Source organism: Protomyctophum parallelum (genome assembly GCF_964188405.1).
Source record: "Protomyctophum parallelum genome assembly, chromosome: 14".
In the NCBI taxonomy this organism is placed as follows: Eukaryota; Metazoa; Chordata; class Actinopteri; order Myctophiformes; family Myctophidae; genus Protomyctophum; species Protomyctophum parallelum.
The window spans coordinates 3,222,327-3,240,432 of NC_139709.1; the positions used below are offsets into that span (position 1 = coordinate 3,222,327).

At 42.8% G+C, this 18,106-nt stretch overlaps 6 protein-coding genes across 6 annotated transcripts; 2 read left to right on the forward strand and 4 right to left on the reverse strand.

The window, feature by feature from the left end:
* Positions 1–650: 650 nt before the first annotated feature.
* Positions 651–1,061, reverse strand: LOC310870722 (histone H3.2-like; the record flags this gene model as incomplete). The annotated part of the gene is made up of 1 exon (XM_083782002.1): positions 651–1,061. One exon carries the CDS (start codon positions 1,059–1,061, stop codon positions 651–653), a length of 411 nt encoding a protein of 136 aa, XP_083638128.1.
* Positions 1,062–5,141: 4,080 nt separating this feature from the next.
* Positions 5,142–5,525, forward strand: LOC310870725 (histone H2A-like; the record flags this gene model as incomplete). The annotated part of the gene is made up of 1 exon (XM_083782005.1): positions 5,142–5,525. One exon carries the CDS (start codon positions 5,142–5,144, stop codon positions 5,523–5,525), a length of 384 nt encoding a protein of 127 aa, XP_083638131.1.
* Positions 5,526–6,316: 791 nt separating this feature from the next.
* LOC310870727 (histone H2B 1/2-like) lies at positions 6,317–6,747 on the reverse strand (the record flags this gene model as incomplete). The annotated part of the gene is made up of 1 exon (XM_083782007.1): positions 6,317–6,747. One exon carries the CDS (start codon positions 6,745–6,747, stop codon positions 6,370–6,372), a length of 378 nt encoding a protein of 125 aa, XP_083638133.1. The 3' UTR covers positions 6,317–6,369.
* Positions 6,748–9,541: 2,794 nt separating this feature from the next.
* LOC310870731 (histone H4) lies at positions 9,542–9,853 on the reverse strand (the record flags this gene model as incomplete). Its single annotated transcript, XM_083782011.1, has 1 exon — positions 9,542–9,853. One exon carries the CDS (start codon positions 9,851–9,853, stop codon positions 9,542–9,544), a length of 312 nt encoding a protein of 103 aa, XP_083638137.1.
* A 690-nt stretch (positions 9,854–10,543) lies between these two features.
* On the reverse strand, positions 10,544–11,155 carry LOC310870719 (histone H1-like; the record flags this gene model as incomplete). Its single annotated transcript, XM_083781998.1, has 1 exon — positions 10,544–11,155. One exon carries the CDS (start codon positions 11,153–11,155, stop codon positions 10,544–10,546), a length of 612 nt encoding a protein of 203 aa, XP_083638124.1.
* A 5,101-nt stretch (positions 11,156–16,256) lies between these two features.
* Positions 16,257–16,631, forward strand: LOC310870728 (histone H2B-like; the record flags this gene model as incomplete). Its single annotated transcript, XM_083782008.1, has 1 exon — positions 16,257–16,631. One exon carries the CDS (start codon positions 16,257–16,259, stop codon positions 16,629–16,631), a length of 375 nt encoding a protein of 124 aa, XP_083638134.1.
* Positions 16,632–18,106: the final 1,475 nt, after the last annotated feature.

The window sequence follows — 18,106 nt, forward strand, 5'->3', positions numbered from 1 at the left end:
ACACAAACATGAAATGCCATCGACAATGAATGGCCAGTTCTGAGTGTTTGTGTTAACACAAACATTGAGGACGAGGACATACATTGATTGGCCAGAATGAGATGATGTATGATAAGAGCGCCCCTCACTTCACACAGGTGTGGTTTGTTTGCATTGTATTCAGTATTCTAATTAATGTCATTTCACAAATGTTTCCTTTGCTTGGTGTTCTGTGTAAAGCACATTGAATTGCCTTGTTGAAATAAAATTGGCTTTGCCTTTTATAGTAACCCCAAAAAGTGATTACTTACAAATGAATGCTAAACTAATAATAATTTCATGTGAATGGTTGTCTGAGATAATTAATAGTAAGGAGCACGCACATGTAGCAGTTTTAATGACTTATTATAGCCTTGACACAATGCAACTCCAATGATATACAGGATTTGCATTGTTGCGTTTTATTGTGCAATGGCATTGATGAATAAACACTGTGCACATGTGTTAGTCTCTCAGCACACCAAAAGGAATAATTTCAGTCGTTTTTGGCTCATTGTGAAGTTAGTTAAAAGTGCATAAATAGTCAATATCAAAGGATAATAGCTCTTTAAATAACACATTTGGTGGCTCTTAAAAGAGCCGTTTTGGGGGGGTGGCAGTGACAGATGAGTTTAAGCACGTTCTCCGCGGATACGACGGGCCAGCTGGATGTCTTTGGGCATGATGGTCACCCTCTTGGCGTGGATGGCGCACAGGTTGGTGTCTTCAAACAGACCGACCAGATAAGCCTCTGCGGACTCCTGGAGAGCCATGATGGCGGAGCTCTGGAAGCGCAGGTCGGTCTTGAAGTCCTGGGCGATCTCCCTCACCAGGCGCTGGAAGGGCAGCTTGCGGATCAGCAGTTCGGTGGATTTCTGGTAACGACGGATCTCCCTCAGAGCCACTGTACCGGGACGGTAACGGTGAGGCTTCTTCACTCCGCCGGTCGCCGGAGCGCTCTTACGAGCTGCCTTAGTGGCGAGCTGCTTCCTGGGCGCCTTGCCCCCGGTGGACTTACGAGCTGTCTGCTTAGTTCTTGCCATTGTCTGTTCTAAAGAGGTCGAGAATAGAATGACTAAGCAGAGCAAACTGCTGGATTTATAAGCGCCACGGAGACGCCGTCGTCCTATGATTGGTCAGTGTTCTGGAACCTCCTTGTTTGGGGAGGTACCATGCATCACTGGCACCGATTGGAGGGGAGCTCTTACACACGTCAATCTGACTGGGACTGCTGTAATATAGCTAATAAATACTATGGAATACTAGTTTCCAGCAAACTGAAACAAATAATATACATACATTGCTCTATGACACGGGGCAAATAAATAAACATTTCTACAAGAGCACTCAAAAGGTTAAAAGTGAGGAGAGAGTGGATAAAAATAGATGTACTTTATTTATAAAAGTTATAAATAAAGTATGTATATTCATCCACTCTCCTCATTTTTAACCTTTTGAGTGCTTGGATCACTGCCCTCTCTTTAGTATTCCAGTCCCATTGATCTTCGAAGAACCATAACCTACTTTACATTATTACTTGCGCAAGCAGAGCGCGCAAGTAATGTTTTCGCCCGGTCTCTTCCGCCGTGACAGCTGTCCCGCCATTCGATGTTTATGCAGAAAAACATCAAATCTGTGCCTGTTTTGCTGGGACCAAATGACCACAAATGACCATATTTCTTACGTCATCATTTAGAGCTAGTCATACGTATACTATATACATAATCAGTAAAAACTAGAAAAAGTGCCCTTCTGGGCACAGGTCTCCACCAGGATGAGCAGATGTGAAAAATTCCAGGCAAAGGTTTTTCCTTGGCCTCTAGGGAGTTGGCATACAAAGTTATCCACAGATCCGTGCAGTTAGAGGTAAAAACACTTTTCGGCCAGTTATAGCGCCACCTTGAGGCTGAGTTGAAATTGTTCATGTGGCATTTCGTCCTCGGCCTAGTGGGAATGTGGGTGCACAATTTCACGGAAATCACGCGATGTGTTCATGATTTGCAGCATTTTGTTTGAAACTGAGCACTCCTGTGAACTTTGGAAGCCAATCTTAACCAATCAGGATGGAGTCTGAGAAATCTGAAAGACCGGTTTCGTTGAATGGCTCTAGAGAGACTGTGTACCAATTTGCGCGATGTTTGGACAAAATCTGTAGGTGTACTGTGCAAAAACTTGTTTTGCACAAAGCGGCCTCCTGGTGGCGCTATAACAGGCCGTTCTGGAAAGTTTGGTTCATCGTTGGCATCCAGGGAGTGTGTGTGCAAAATGTGGCATCGACCGTGTTAACGGTGGCCGAGATTAGCTGGTCACGGACGGACACACACACACACACACACATGGACGGACGGACGGACGGAGTGCAAAACATACTCTCTCCCCATGCCTTCGGCCTGGTGGAGACAATAAAATAGCAAATTGTGCCTGATCTGCTGGGACCAGAGTACGTGGTGTGTATATGTATGACTAGCTCTTAATGATGACGTAAGAAATATGGTCATTTGTGGTCGTTTGGTCCCAGCAAACCAGGCACAGATTTGCTGTTTTCTTGCATAAACATCAAATGGCGGGACAGCTGTCACGGTTTTTGGCGCAAAGTAACCACAGTATACCGCTAATCAACTTACAACTACACACTCTATATAGTATATATGTATACGTATATAGTATATGCCTATATACTATATAGTATATGCCTATATAGTATATGCCTGCTTTGCAGGGACCAAACGACCACAAATGACCATATCTCTTAGGTCATCATTTAGAGCTAGTCATACGTATACTATATACATAATCAGTAAAAATAAAATAGCAAGTTGTGCCTGATCTGCTGGGACCAGAGTACGTGGTGTGTATATGTATGACTAGCTCTTCACCCAAACTTATATAGATAGAAACTTGAATCATACTTAATAATACTAGGTGTTTATATGCATAAAGTAGGTAGGTAGCACATAGTTACATCTAAAAATTATACATTTCAAACGTTCCTTCACAGAGATACTGAGATTTGACAGTTTACAGCGGTCGAAAGGACTTGCACGATCTGCTTGCGCACTAGTTGGCCATTTATGGCCTACTAGTGTGCAACAAGCAAGTATGCACTCGACAGAGTGCAGTTCTAGTTATTATTGTCTCCACCAGGCAGAAGGCATGGTATGTTTTGCACTCAGTTCGTCCATGTGTTTGTGTGTGTGTGTGTGTGTCCCTCTTTGTCACTCCCATTGATGTCTTAAAAACGAGTCAGTTGTTTCTCTGGTACTGGTGGCTTTATTTCTCTCACTTCGATCAACAAGCCAACATAAAAACTGATAAATAGAACAACAAAGTATAAAGCACATAAACATAACGAAAATATAGTACAAACAATATTCACCTCACTGGCTGCACATAGGGATCAAGGGAATGAAGGAAGGAACCCATATGAACATCAAATTAGACTCATAACAAAACAAAACATACAACTTAAATATTGACAAACACAAAATATTGACACAGAAACCAAAAGAACCTTAACTGCCTCCACTGCCCTCCTGTCTGCATACTGCACAGGAGGAGGTGTATATGCTTGTCAGCCATGCTGACTTGAACCCATATATGGTCATGAGACCGGAAATGACGTAGATAAATGGCGCAACAAATAAATACTCTTTACCAAAATATCAAATAATGCAAAGTGGAAGGTAGAAAATAAGAAATAACAAAAACATAATTCTGGCAGCCAAACTCTGTGGACAGCTAATCTCCGTTGGCTTGATCACAGCCATACTCTGCACACACACAGCTGAACCTCTGCCCCAAGGTTTTCACATTGGTCTTATAGCGCCACCACCAGGCCGCTTTGTGCAAAACATTTTTTTTGGACAGTACACCTACAGATGTCCAAACAGTATGCAAATTTGTACACAGTCTCTAGAGCCATTCAATGAAACATGTCTTTCAGATGTTTAGGACTCCATCCTAAGATTGGCTTCCAAAGTTCACAGGAGTGCTCCGTTTCAAACAAAATGCCACAAATCATGAACACATCTTGTGATTTCAGTTAAATTGTTCATGCACATTCCCACTAGACTAGGCCAAGAAAGAAATACCACTGGAACATTTTCAACTCAGCCTCATGGTGGCGCTATAAATGGCCGATTAGTGTTTTCACCTCTAACTGCATGGACCTGTGTAAAACTTTGTATGCACACTCCCTAGAGGCCAAGGGAAAACCTTTGCCTGGAAATGTACAAATAAACAATAAACATCTGCCCTTTATAGCTGCACCAGTAGGTCGAAAAATCACCACAACTCCTCAACAGCTTCAGCAGTGTTGGATTGCAGTGAAACTGTACGCGCACACGCGCACACACGAAGGGCATTTGTTCTAGTTTGCATCTCCATGGACCTTTCCTTTTGTCACTAAACATTTCTACTTGTTGGGACAACAACACACAAGGATGTATGTGTGTAAAATGCGTGGTTATCTCTTGTCTTAATGCATAATCAACACTCATTAATTCACATACAAAATATTAATGTGGTCAATCTTACATGTAGGCCTATGTGCTTTTGGCACAGAAGTGATGATTGTGGACTAGAACTAAAACGTGTCTATGCAGGCACTGAAATCCATGCTGTGACACTAAATGTATTATGTACATAAAAGTATGCTTACTTTACAAGAATAAGATAGTCTTAGGCAGTCAGTCAGTCAGTCAGTCAGCTGAGGTTTCTTAATCTTATGTACATGTGGTCTGTTTGGTTCTTAACATTTATCTCTGTAAAGCAGTTGTACTGACGTGTAACTTGTCGCAAAAAGGAAGCAAACTGCTGCATTTTATCTCACTAGCTCTGAGAGGCAGCAGTGCAGCACGCACACTTTCAGTGTGGCCAAGAACCTCCCTCTTTGGGAGGAGTCAGCGTTTAGAATGGGAGGAACCGATCACACCACTAGCAGTGATTAGTGGGAAACTCATACACACTCAGCCCGCGCTCTCATCCGTCTCTATGATTGGTGGGGCGCACAACCCCACACTATACTTTACTAAGCCGAATATATAAAACGTCTCGCACGCCTCTACCCCAGCACATTTCTTCGAGTGCTTATTATTCTAGAAATAAACCTAACCAACTAAAAAATGAGTGGACGAGGCAAAACCGGAGGAAAGGTCAGGCAGAAGGCTAAGACCCGCTCATCCCGTGCCGGGCTCCAGTTCCCCGTGGGTCGTGTCCACAGGCTGCTGCGTAAAGGCAACTATGCCCAGAGAGTCGGTGCCGGCGCCCCGGTCTATCTGGCGGCTGTGCTCGAGTATCTGACCGCTGAGATCCTGGAGTTGGCTGGAAACGCTGCCCGCGACAACAAGAAGAGCCGTATCATCCCCCGTCACCTCCAGCTGGCCGTCCGCAACGACGAGGAGCTCAACAAACTGCTGGGTGGAGTGACCATCGCTCAGGGCGGTGTGCTGCCCAACATCCAGGCTGTTCTGCTGCCCAAGAAGACCGAGAAAGCCGCCAAGAAATAAACCTTCATTTCGACTGACCAAACCCCACAAAGGCTCTTTTAAGAGCCACCCACTGTTTCTATATGAGAGTGATTTCTAATATCCTTGACGCACATTTGTATAAATGTATCAATTACGCTAGTTAACTTCCTAGTTAATTCCCCTAGTATTAGTGAATAAGTAGTAGGGAAATTAACCTATTTTCTCTAAACACTGAGGTTATTACGAGATTACAATTGTACATTACATTTAAAAAAAGATGTGTGCCATGCTTGCAGCTTCTCTTACACACATTACCCCATGATAGAATTTTGACAAGTTTCTTTAAAGTTGTTCATACACAAATACCACTTACAGCAATCATTACATTACTTATAATTAAAACAAGTTACATTGTTAATCAGATTAGCGTCAGACGATTGACCCGGACTAACTGGTTTAGCTGACAGGCTGTGAAAATGCCATTTGCTTATAGTATTTGGATGAACTCTTCAGTGAAGTCAAGATATGAAGAAATTAGACGAATTATATATATTTTTTTGTGTTAATTTTGGGTGATTTACATGATTGCTAATGTAGTGGAGCAAATTAAATGCATTTAGACATGCTTCTTTAAAGTTCATACAAATGTTGACACCCATTTATATCAAACATTTGATAATGAATGCACAGTACTTAATTAAACAACATTACATGGCCAGTATTAGCAGTTATTCAGAAGAGCGTCAGAACACTGACCTGGACTAACTGGTTTAGCCTACAGGCTGTGAAAAGGCCATTTGCTTATAGTATTTGAATGAACCCTTTCTTGGACAAGATGGGTGGTCCTTAAAAGGACCGTTGTGTTTAGAGCAGACAGAACAGTTTACTTGGAGCTGGTGTACTTGGTCACAGCCTTGGTGCCTTCAGACACGGCGTGCTTGGCCAGCTCACCGGGGAGCAGCAGGCGGACGGCGGTCTGAATCTCCCTGGATGTGATGGTGCGGCGCTTGTTGTAGTTAGCCAGTTTGGAGGCTTCACCGGCGATGCGCTCGAAGATGTCGTTGACGAAGGAGTTCATGATGCCCATGGCCTTGGAAGAGACACCGGTGTCAGGGTGGACCTGCTTCAGGACCTTGTAGATGTAGATGGCGTAGCTCTCCTTCCTGCCCTTTCTGCGCTTCTTGCCACCCTTCGTGGCGGTCTTGGAGACGGCGCCCTTCTTGGAGCCCTTCTTGGGCGCTGGTTTCGCTACTTCAGGCATCGTGATTGTATTCAATGGAATAGTTCAGATGCAGTGAAGAATGTGTAAGAGGGCGCTCTCGTACCACTATTTATACAGAGCCAATCCAAATGAAGCGTGTGACTCCCAGCATATAATTGGCTGATCCTGCCACAAAGAGTCTTTGTTTTCTGTATTATGTTTTCCCGCTCGGTGCACTATTGTCCCTGTAACATTGTGAGGGGCTAAATATAAAACACTAGTCAATTTCATATGGGGAACCACTAGGGAAGTTACAAAGAGAAACTTATTATATAAGAGTAGAAATAATGGAGGCCTTGGGGCTGTGGACTTAAACTGAAAATGTCGTTTTGTAAAAATGTAGCAGCTATGTGGATAGGGGAGGCACTGAGCTGGACCAAAAAGAAGGGCCGGGCAAGAAGCTCTTTTCCTTATTTTAAAGTGATGTACGGTGATTTGGTGTCTATTTCTGCTCATCTAAATATTGACTGGACTGTTATGTCAAGTAAATGCATTTATGCTAAAATATGTGATGACTTGTATGGTGGCATTTTTCCCTATAAATATCTAGATGAAAATCAAAAGCGGGTGTGTATTAAAAATAATAGTAGTACAAATATCTCCGAACAAAAGAGAGACGTCATGTGGCTGGTCTCTGTAAGGAGACTAGCTGTATGAGCAGTTGTAAAATGGAGCTGCTTCGTTAAGACCGTTAAATGCCCAATTTTAAATTGTGGTGCAGACGAAACAATTGAGCACCTTAGTGGACTGCCAAAGGTCTAGCTTTGTATGGGGGAAAATGCCACAAATTGGTTTTAAACTTAAGATCAACTATAATGCTGCCATGTATGGGGTGTTCGAGGAAAGAATGTCCATGTTTTGCTGGACTATTATTTGCACCGGTGTAAACAAACTGTGGAAAACCAGGTGTGGGAGAGGTGGTCTTCAAACAAACCCAAACTGAACTAAAAAGACAAACTGACACCATGGCACCTGTTAACATTGTAAAAAAAAATATATATATATATATATATTTTTTTACAATGTAAATATAATAATAAATAAAAAATATATATATATTTAATATAAATATACATAAATCAATGCATTTCAATACATATATATATGTATTGAAATGCATTGATTTATGTATATTTATATTATTGTAACTTATATGTGTACTTTTGCATAAATTGTAAACCCTGAATAATTTCAATAAAGTATATATAAAAAGCTAAATATACTAGCTCCTTTATACATTATTAATATGTATGGTTAATGTATCATTTAAAGCCCCTTTTTATCATAATTTGTTTTGTTTTTGCATTGATCCTCCTTTATGACTGCTGTTGCTGCTATGACACCCACATTTCCCCATGATAAAGGTATATCTATATCTCTATTCATTGAGACGATGACAATATTCCCGGCGTTAGTATTAATATAATAATAAGTTAATGAATTGTTACTATTATGATTGATAATAATTATGCTCCTCTGTGCTTATAAAGCCAAAATAGAGAGCTCAGGCAGCATGGTGTGTTCTCATGTAATTCCTAGCCTGAAAGATGATGGTTGATGAAAGATGATGATTCTCATCACTACTATACAGGGAAACACTGTATTCTGAATATTGCAACGTAAGATAATGATAAACTGAGTGGGTCTCATGTCCAGGCCTCAGGGCCCACCTGACAGAAACCGGCCTGCTGAAACCAGGAACCGGATTAACTAATACATTAATTAATATGTTATTTATTGGCACCACATGTCATTCATCCAGAGAGAGTACAAGCTTTGCCAGAAGTAATAGAAACTGTTGTGTTGTTGTTTTATCCCCTCCTATAATGTTTGCCATGTATTGACAATGAAGGGATCATTAATGTTTGTTTTTAGTTCAATGTTTGTCAACGCCATTGACAATAAAGATAATGTTTGTTTTGTCACCGTTTGTTTTACATCATTACATCACCTAATCATAGCAACATGAGTTATAGATGATAAGAGCATCCCCTCACAGAGCGGTCCTCTTGTCTGTTATGCAATGACGTTTACCAATAAACTTGAGTGTGTGTGTATATATATATAATAGCACGTGTATTAGAATGTTCAACGACTTGTCTTGTTAAGGGTGACAATGGTGCCATCTGCTGGCCATGAGGTGAGGCGTTTTCTGGGTGCTTGCCTTCATTGATAGATTTACAGTAGTTTGACAGGAAAGGGGAGAGAGATGGGGAAGACATGCAGCAAAGGTCGTCGGGATGTGTGCGTGTGTGTGTGCGTGTGCGTGTGTGTGTGTGTGTGTGCGCGGTGATTTGAGACATGGCCTAGAGCTCACAGTCAAACTTGTGTGAATGCAAATCATTCACGCAGACTAAAAGTGATGTTGATCCATTCACATGTGAATTAAAGTAATTAGGAAATGAAATCAATGTGTTGCACTGTCAGATTGTAGATCTGCTATTATGTTTGCTATCCTAACTATTGTATTCGTTACCCCTCCAGGGGCAATTGGCGGGGGGGGGGGGGGGTGTGTGTTGTGTGTGTGTGATGTTTAACAGCACGTAAACCTCTTCATTAAAGGCCATATTACAGAGGATTTGTGTGAATTTCAGCTTTCAAGCTTATTCCAAAGTCGTTGTGTCTCACCACTGGATCCTGCACTATCACATGACTGAACAGTAATAAATACACTACTAAGTAACGGTAGCTCAATAATGTAGAGTATAAAAGTGGGTAATACTCTTTAAAGAAGGTGTGGGTGGCTCTTAAAAGAGCCTTTGGGTTGTTGGTAGATTAGATCAAGTCAGCATTATTAACCTCCGAAGCCGTACAGAGTGCGTCCCTGTCTCTTCAGAGCATAGACAACATCCATGGCGGTCACGGTCTTTCTCTTGGCGTGCTCGGTGTAGGTGACGGCGTCACGGATCACGTTCTCCAGGAACACCTTGAGGACACCGCGGGTCTCCTCGTAGATCAGACCGGAGATACGCTTCACTCCGCCACGACGAGCCAGACGGCGGATGGCGGGCTTGGTGATTCCCTGGATGTTATCACGAAGCACCTTGCGATGGCGCTTGGCGCCTCCTTTTCCGAGACCTTTTCCTCCCTTCCCTCTTCCAGACATCGTTGCTTTAGCAGTAGTTCAAGAAGTGAATGATTTGAGAGCTCAGAGCCTTGCCTTTATATGTGTGTTCTGAGGACGTAAGGGAGGACAGGCAGACACAGCTGCGTGCCGTGGGCGTAACTACACACAAACACACTCCTCCCCTTCACATCGCCGTATGCTTAAAGTTATTATATTGCTACTAAAAACTTTTTTATTATATTGCTAGTTGCTAGTCAACTCATATAATTGCTGTTCATATATATTCAATGTTTTGTCAATCCAAGAGACTGATATAATAATGTATATGTGCATGTGCTGTTACCAAATGCATTTGTAAACACAATTTGACAGCATTAATAACTCCTTGACTTATTTGAGATGATGTGGGTGGTTGGTATGTAAATGATTTGTAATTTAAACCAAACAGCTGATTTATGGTTTAGCAAAATTGGGTCATTGTGTATTGTGAGAGACAGATTAGATTTTTTGTAATAAAAAAATATATATCATCGATTATATTAGTGCCACATTTGTGTCATGGCTTATGAACAATCTGTGTGTGATATTTGACTATTAATAAAATCATAAACTGGTTATTATTCCAATGCTCAACATGGGATCATGTTTGTAAAGTGAGGATACTCTTATAAAACAATGTGGTTGGCTCTTAAAAGAGCCTTTTGTGGGTATAAATACAGAGCAGACGGTTTACTTCTTTTTGGGCGCTGCCTTCTTTGCTGCCTTGGGTTTGGCAACCTTCTTGGCTGGAGCCTTCTTGGCTGCTGCGGGCTTCTTGGCCACTTTTTTGGGGCTCTTGGTGGCCTTCTTCGGGCTTTTAGCTACTACTTTCTTGGCGGCAGGCTTCTTGGCCTTCTTTGGTGATTTCTTTGCGGCTGCGGGCTTCTTTGCTACCGCCTTCTTGGGTGATTTCTTAGCCGCTGCGGGTTTCTTGGCCGCTGCAGGCTTCTTTGCTTTGACTGCTTTCTTAGCTGCAGGCTTCTTTACCTTCACCGCTTCTGCCTTGTTAATCTTGAAGGAGCCAGACGCGCCGGTCCCTTTGAGCTGGACCAGGGTGCCTTTAGCCACCAGGCTCTTGACGGCGATCTTGACGCGGGCCTTGTTCTTCTCCACATCGTAGCCGCCGGCAGTCAGAACCTTCTTGACCGCAGCGAGAGACACACCGCTCCGCTCCTTGGAGGCGGACACGGCCTTGACGACGAGCTCTGCGACGCTGGGGCCGGTCTTCTTGGGCCGGGGAGCTGCCTTCTTCTTTGCGGCCTTGGCCGGTGCTGGAGCTGCTGCTGGTGCGACTTCTGCCATTATTCTCTCGTTCTCGCCTCGGATACGTGTTCTTTCTCTGAAGTAAACTCTCACACTTATGCTGGAACGCTCCGAAGGGGCTGGACTTAAACACCACATGAGAACCATGTAGAGTCAACACACACGGCCCCTCTTCTCTACATCACTTTAATGTGCCACTTGTGTTTTCTCCTCGATTAAAACAACACATAACAAACAACGGTGTTGATTATGAAATACAACAAACAGCTGATCAGATAGCCCACGTGTGTCTTTCTGTCATTAATATATCAGAGATAAAAACAGAGCTTTCGCTTTCAAGTGATAAGCTCAAAACATCACCCTTGCACTGTCCGAGCACAGTGTTTCCAATGTAATTTTCTTCTAAAACATGTTAAACTATGTTACATTAACACCAATCCTCACAATCCTCTTAGCAGGCATTCCTGGCAACGCTATACCATGAACTATACTCTTGTTTTGACATCCATTTTGCTATAAATGGAAGGTTTTCTGACCCAAGTAAACACACTCCATTCATGTCAGCATGATGGTGGTGTTGATGCCTTACATTGACAGCTATTGTAAAACTTGTCCATTTGTGAACAAACAACTTACAGTTTGAAACTTCAATCAACTATGTATTTATTATGACATGACAAGTGGGATTAAATGGATCCCGCACACTGTCTTCACCTACAGCATTATTTTTATTGAGCAACGTTTCGGGTTGTTCAGAACCATCGGCATGTGCAGTGAAATGTTGGTGTGGCAGACTGCTAACAGTGCCACATGATACACAAATATATAAAAACATCATGTATGTGGTAAAACATTTATATTAATGTCCCATATCTGCTACCCTTGTCTAATTGAACACCTTTTTTTAATCTGAGGCAGCACACCTGCCTGTACACCTACATATTATGTAAATGTTTAAACATTTTTTTGTGTTCCTACCATATTCTGTAAACAAGTGCACATTATTTAATAGAATTAAATTACCTATACCATGCTGTATGCTCATACCTCATGTATGCTCATACCTCATGTAATCCACGATAGGTCTGTTTTATGTCCCTAGAATCAGAACTATTTGTTTATGCATGCACCCACCACATACCTGAAACAAACTCCCAGAAAACCACTGGTCAGGGGTCAGCTATACTAGGCCTGTAACTCTGGAGTCTAAGCAAGAACTATGTAAAGCCTTTGATTTCCCCCTGTTGTTTTGTACTATGTTCTTTAAATAGTAATGTTTGATCTGCCTTGCATTTGTGTTTACTGCTAAGAAGATAATGTTCTTATATTTTACTGAAATCAAATATTATAATGTAAATTGTAAAAATGTAAAACACAAATTGAGAATATATTTAAAGAAAACATAGCCTACATTATTTATTCCAACATGTTAAGCCTGGTATCCAGACTATATATAATGCATATAGCAAATGTACATTGTTGGCCCAACAATGTAAGATGCAGTTAAAATGCTATTATTGGTTATACTTTATAATTCAGTTCATTAAACCCACTGCATTTACTTCAAAGTGTACATTTCCACATCATGCCACAAGCCAACATAGCAACAGATTGTGTTGTGTTTGCAGACACTGAAACGTTTTGATTTTAAAACAAACGCTTTGCCACAGATAACTTGTTTAACTTGCATAACATTGCCATAAATCTCGGCTTGATGTGCGGTAAATATTGGACAGGGTTATGCATGTTAAAACGTTTTAAAAGACAAATGACAGGGGAAAGTGGCCAAAAAACGCTCCGTAAAATGGTGTATATGCAATGTTTTAAACATCTCCAAACAAAACGCAAATCTCCTCAGCGATCTACATGATTTTATTATGAAGTGAACCAAGCCTGCTATCTGTTCCAGTTGTTGTTTGACTTTTAATCTATTTCTCTGTCTGTATTTTAGTCGGATTTAGTTGTCAAGAAAACACAAGTGACGCCGTACTCTGCAGCCCAGAAATGAGCTGCTGGGTTGAGTCTATAAGGTTCTCACACAGCCTTTAAGTTCCACCCCCTGCTCCACATCCAGCCCCCTTCTCTCAAATGTTACGTCACTGTTATCTGACACACGAAACTCAAGAGAATGGCAGGCGTTGTTGTTATTGATGAAACATCAAGCATCTGGAGTCAGATCATCAATGATGATCCGGCTCCTGCTGCCTCCACGGCTGAAGACCCTTCTCCTGCTGACTCACCGGTAAAATCAACCCAGGAGACTGCCGCCGCCCCGCTTATAGCAGCCCAGGAGACGGCTACTGCCTCCCCGCTTATAGCAGCCCAGGAGACGGCTGCTGCCTCCCCGCTTATAGCAGCCCAGGAGACGGCTGCTGCCTCCCCGCCCATAGCAGCCCAGGAGACGGCTGCCTCCCCACCCATAGCAGCCCAGGAGACGGCTGCTGCCTCCCCGGTTAAAGCCAAAGCAGCCCAGGAGTCGGCTAAAGCGGCCAAGAACAAGAAAGAAAGACGTGTTAGGCTGAACCGGGTCCTCATTAATGCTGCGGCCGTTTCTAATGGCGGTGTGTCTCTGCACGTTTTCAAGAAGGCTCTGGTCGACGCTGGCTACGACGTGGATAAGCACGCGGCCCGTGTCAAGTTCGCTGTGAAGAGCCTGGTGAAAAATGGCACCCTGATCGGCAGCAAAGGTAAAAATGTTACTGGAACCTTCAAGATCAACAAGAAGGCTTTGGAGAAAGCAAAGGCTGCGAAGAAGAATAAGAAGAAGGCAGCCACGGAACCCGCAGCCGTTAAGAAATCGCCCAAGAACACAATCATTCCACCAGACAAGAAGCCCACCGCCGTTAAGAAAATGCCCAAGAAGCCCACAGCCGTTAAGAAAATGCCCAAGAAGCCCACAGCCACGAATAAATCTCCCAATAGGCGTGTAGCCGCCAATAGATCCCCGAAGAAGTCACCACCCAAGAAGCGTGTAGCCGCCAAGAAATCCCCCAAAAAGGCAAAGAAGAAGACTTTAGCTGCAAAGGTACCAGCCAAGAGCCTAAAGAAGGCAGCCACGCACACGAGAGTGACAAACAGAAAGGAATCCGCCAAGAAGTAAACATCCCACACAGTGCAGTACTAGCCTCAGCCTGCAAAGCAAAGGCTCTTTTAAGAGCCACTCACGCCTTCTTTAAAGAGTATTACCCAATTGTATACTCTATTGAGCTACCGTTAACTTAGTAGTGTATTTATTACTGTTCAATCATGTGGTAGTGCAGGATCCAGTGGTGAGACACAAAAGACTTGTTGAACAACGATTTTGGAATATCCCAAACATTTAGATTCTCGTAGAGGTTTTTTTTTCGATTCTGACGAATAGAGAGTCTAAAAGATAACCCCCCCTTAACGTCGAAAGTTGAACGTCTGTGCCTCAAAACCACTCTTACCTTGTACAAATGCAAAATCTAAGCTGCTTTAAATGTTGCCCCACTTGTTTGTGAGGTGTTCGGAATCAGATTAAACACGGAACATGCTTATTTTTCAATAAAAAGGGTATTTTAATCAACTGTCTCGGAATCTGGCGGCCATCTTGCTTTTCTCTCCATTGTAAATGCGCAAGAGAACCCTGGCCGCTAGGGGCGCGGGCAATATTCTGTTGCGCCGTTTACCGCATTTACAATGGAGGATTCAGAAACAGAGTGGATTAAAATACCTTTTTTATTGAAAAATAAGCATGTTCCGTGTTTAATCTGATTCCGAACACCTCACAAACAAGTGGGGCAACATTTAAAGCAGCTTAGATTTTGCATTTGTACAAGGTAAGAGTGATTTTGAGCCACAAACGTTCAACTTTCGACGTTAAGGGGGGGGGGGGTTATCTTTTAGACTCTCGTAGAGAGATTCGTCAGAATCGAAAAAAAAACCTCTACGAGAATCTAAATGTTTGGGCTAACTTTGGAATAGGATTGAAAGTTGAAACTGACACAAATCCTCTGTAAGGCCTTTAATGTTTGTGTTTGCGTGCTGCTAAACACCCCCCCCCCCCACACACACACACACACACACCAATTGCCCCTAAGGGTAAAGAATACAATAGTTAGGATATCAAACATAATAGCAGATCTACAAGCTGACAGTGCAACACATTGAAGCAGATGTAGGCCTACAGGGCATTAAGAGCAGACAGGGTGGAGGAGAACAAGTACATATAGCCAACTCAGTTCAACCTTCCAAATATAGAGGTTTAGAAGACAGTAGCCTCTGACTGAATGTAATAGTTGGAGCCACAAACTGGCAATCAAATGTTCAAGTTTATTGGGAAACATCATTGCATAACTATGAATTTTGATGTTTCTTACAATTCCAGACAAGAGGACCGCTCTGTATATTAAAAATCACACCCGTGTGAAGTGAGGGGCGCTCGTATCATCTAACCCATGTTGCTATGATTAGGTGTAATGATGATGTAAAACAAACAGTGACAAAACAAACATTACATTATCTTTATTGTCAATGGCGTTTTTAAAACAAACATTGAACTAAAAACAAACATTAACTATCCCTTCATTGTCAATACATGGCGAATAAAAACAACAATACAACAATTTCTATTACTTCTGGCAAAGCTTGTTGTCTCTGGATGAATGAAATGTGGTGCCAATAAAGAACATGTTAATTCATGTAGTAGTTAATCCGATTCCTGGTTTCAGCAGGCCGGTTTCTGTCAGGTGGGCCCTGAGGCCTGGACATGAGACCCACTCAGTTTATCTATTTATATTCATATTCAGAATACAGTGTTTCCCTGTATAGTTAGGTAAAGTTAGCTTAAGTTGTGGCAAATGAATAATATGCAGATATAGATATACCTTTATCATGGGGAAATGTGGGTGTCATAGCAGCAACAGCAGTCATTTACCATACATATTAATAATGTATAAATGGGCTAGTATATTTAGCCCCTCACAATGTTACAGGGACAATAGTGCACCGAGCGGGAAAGCATAATACAGAAAACAAAGACTCTTTGTGGCAGGATCAGCCAATCATATGCTGGGAGTCACACGCTTCATTTGGATTGGCTCTGTATAAATAGTGGTACGAGAGCGCCCTCTTACACATTCTTCACTGCATCTGAACTATTCCATTGAATACAACCACGATGCCTGAAGTAGCGAAACCAGCGCCCAAGAAGGGCTCCAAGAAAGCCGTCACCAAGACCGCCGCGAAGGGAGGCAAGAAGCGCAGAAAGTCCAGGAAGCAGAGCTACGCCATCTACATCTACAAGGTCCTGAAGCAGGTCCACCCTGACACCGGTGTCTCTTCCAAGGCCATGGGCATCATGAACTCGTTCGTCAACGACATCTTCGAGCGCATCGCCGGTGAAGCCTCCAAACTGGCTAACTACAACAAGCGCCGCACCATCACATCCAGGGAGATTCAGACCGCCGTCCGCCTGCTGCTCCCCGGTGAGCTGGCCAAGCACGCCGTGTCTGAAGGCACCAAGGCTGTGACCAAGTACACCAGCTCCAAGTAAACTGTTCTGTCTGCTCTAAACACAACGGTCCTTTTAAGGGCCACCCATCTTGTCCAACAAAGAGTTCATCCAAATACTAGTCTAGGCAAATGGCAATTAGTACAGACTACAGAGCCTGTAAATGATCCCCCTAAAAGGGGTTTGTTTTATTTTGTGAATACATGACGTGCACCTGTATTCTCTAGTAACTGGTGTACGTCAGTATTGACTGTCTGCATACATTAATATACTTTTCAGATAGTCGACATTTTAAATACTTTATGCACAATTAATTGAGAATATATGTAAGTTTTACTTTTTTAATTATATTACGGAAGAAAATTAACTTTTACAAATATTCTAATTACATGGGATGGACCTATGTATGTATATATATATATATATATATAGCACGTGTATTAGAATGTTCAACGACTTGTCTTGTTAAGGGTGACAATGGTGCCATCTGCTGGCCATGAGGTGAGGCGTTTTCTGGGTGCTTGCCTTCATTGATAGATTTACAGTAGTTTGACAGGAAAGGGGAGAGAGATGGGGAAGACATGCAGCAAAGGTCGTCGGGGTGTGTGTGTGTGTGTGTGTGTGTGTGTGTGTGTGTGTGTGTGTGTGTGTGTGTGTGTGTGTGTGTGTGTGTGTGTGTGTGTGTGTGTGTGTGTGTGTGCGTGCACGCACACGCGCACGCGCGTGTGCGTGCGTGTGGTGATTTGAGACATGGCCTAGAGCTCACACAGTCAAACTTGTGTGAATGCAAATCATTCACGCAGACTAAAAGTGACTTTGATCCATTCACATGTGAATTAAAGTAATTAGCAAATGAAATGTGTGTGTGTGTGTGTGTGTGTGTGTGTGTGTGTGTGTGTGTGTGTGTGTGTGTGTGTGTGTGTGTGTGTGTGTGTGTGTGTGTGTGTGTGTGTGTGCGCGTGCGTGTGTGTGTGTGTGTGTGTGTGTGTGTGTGTGTGTGTGTGTGTGTGTGTGTGTGTGTGTGTGTGTGTATAGAACTAGAGAGGAAAGCAATCTGCCATGCTGTAGGAAGCTCTAAACATTTATCACCCCCACCCACACACACACACACACACAAACCCCACTTTCATGAATGGTTTTCACGTGTAAATTAAATCATTGGCGTCCCAAAGTGGAGGTTGAGTCCCAGCATTGTGTGTGTGTGTGTGGGGGGGGGGGGGGGGGGTGTAGGACTACTTTCTTTTCTCCAGATGCTGGAGCCTGAGACCCCCTGGATCCCTCCCTAGGCTTCTCAAAATAGACGAGACGCCACTGAACAATGATATTATGCAAGCCATGCAATGAAGTCATGCAGGTGAAGGTTGGTAATGCTGCACGACACGCCTCGCCCGGTTATGCCGTTCCAGTTGCACCAGAGATTAACATGACACATTTGCAACGTTCAACTCTGCCCTCTTTTGGCAATGTGCCATACGCCTACATTTTGTAAAAAAAAAAAAAAAAAAGAAAATAGTAGG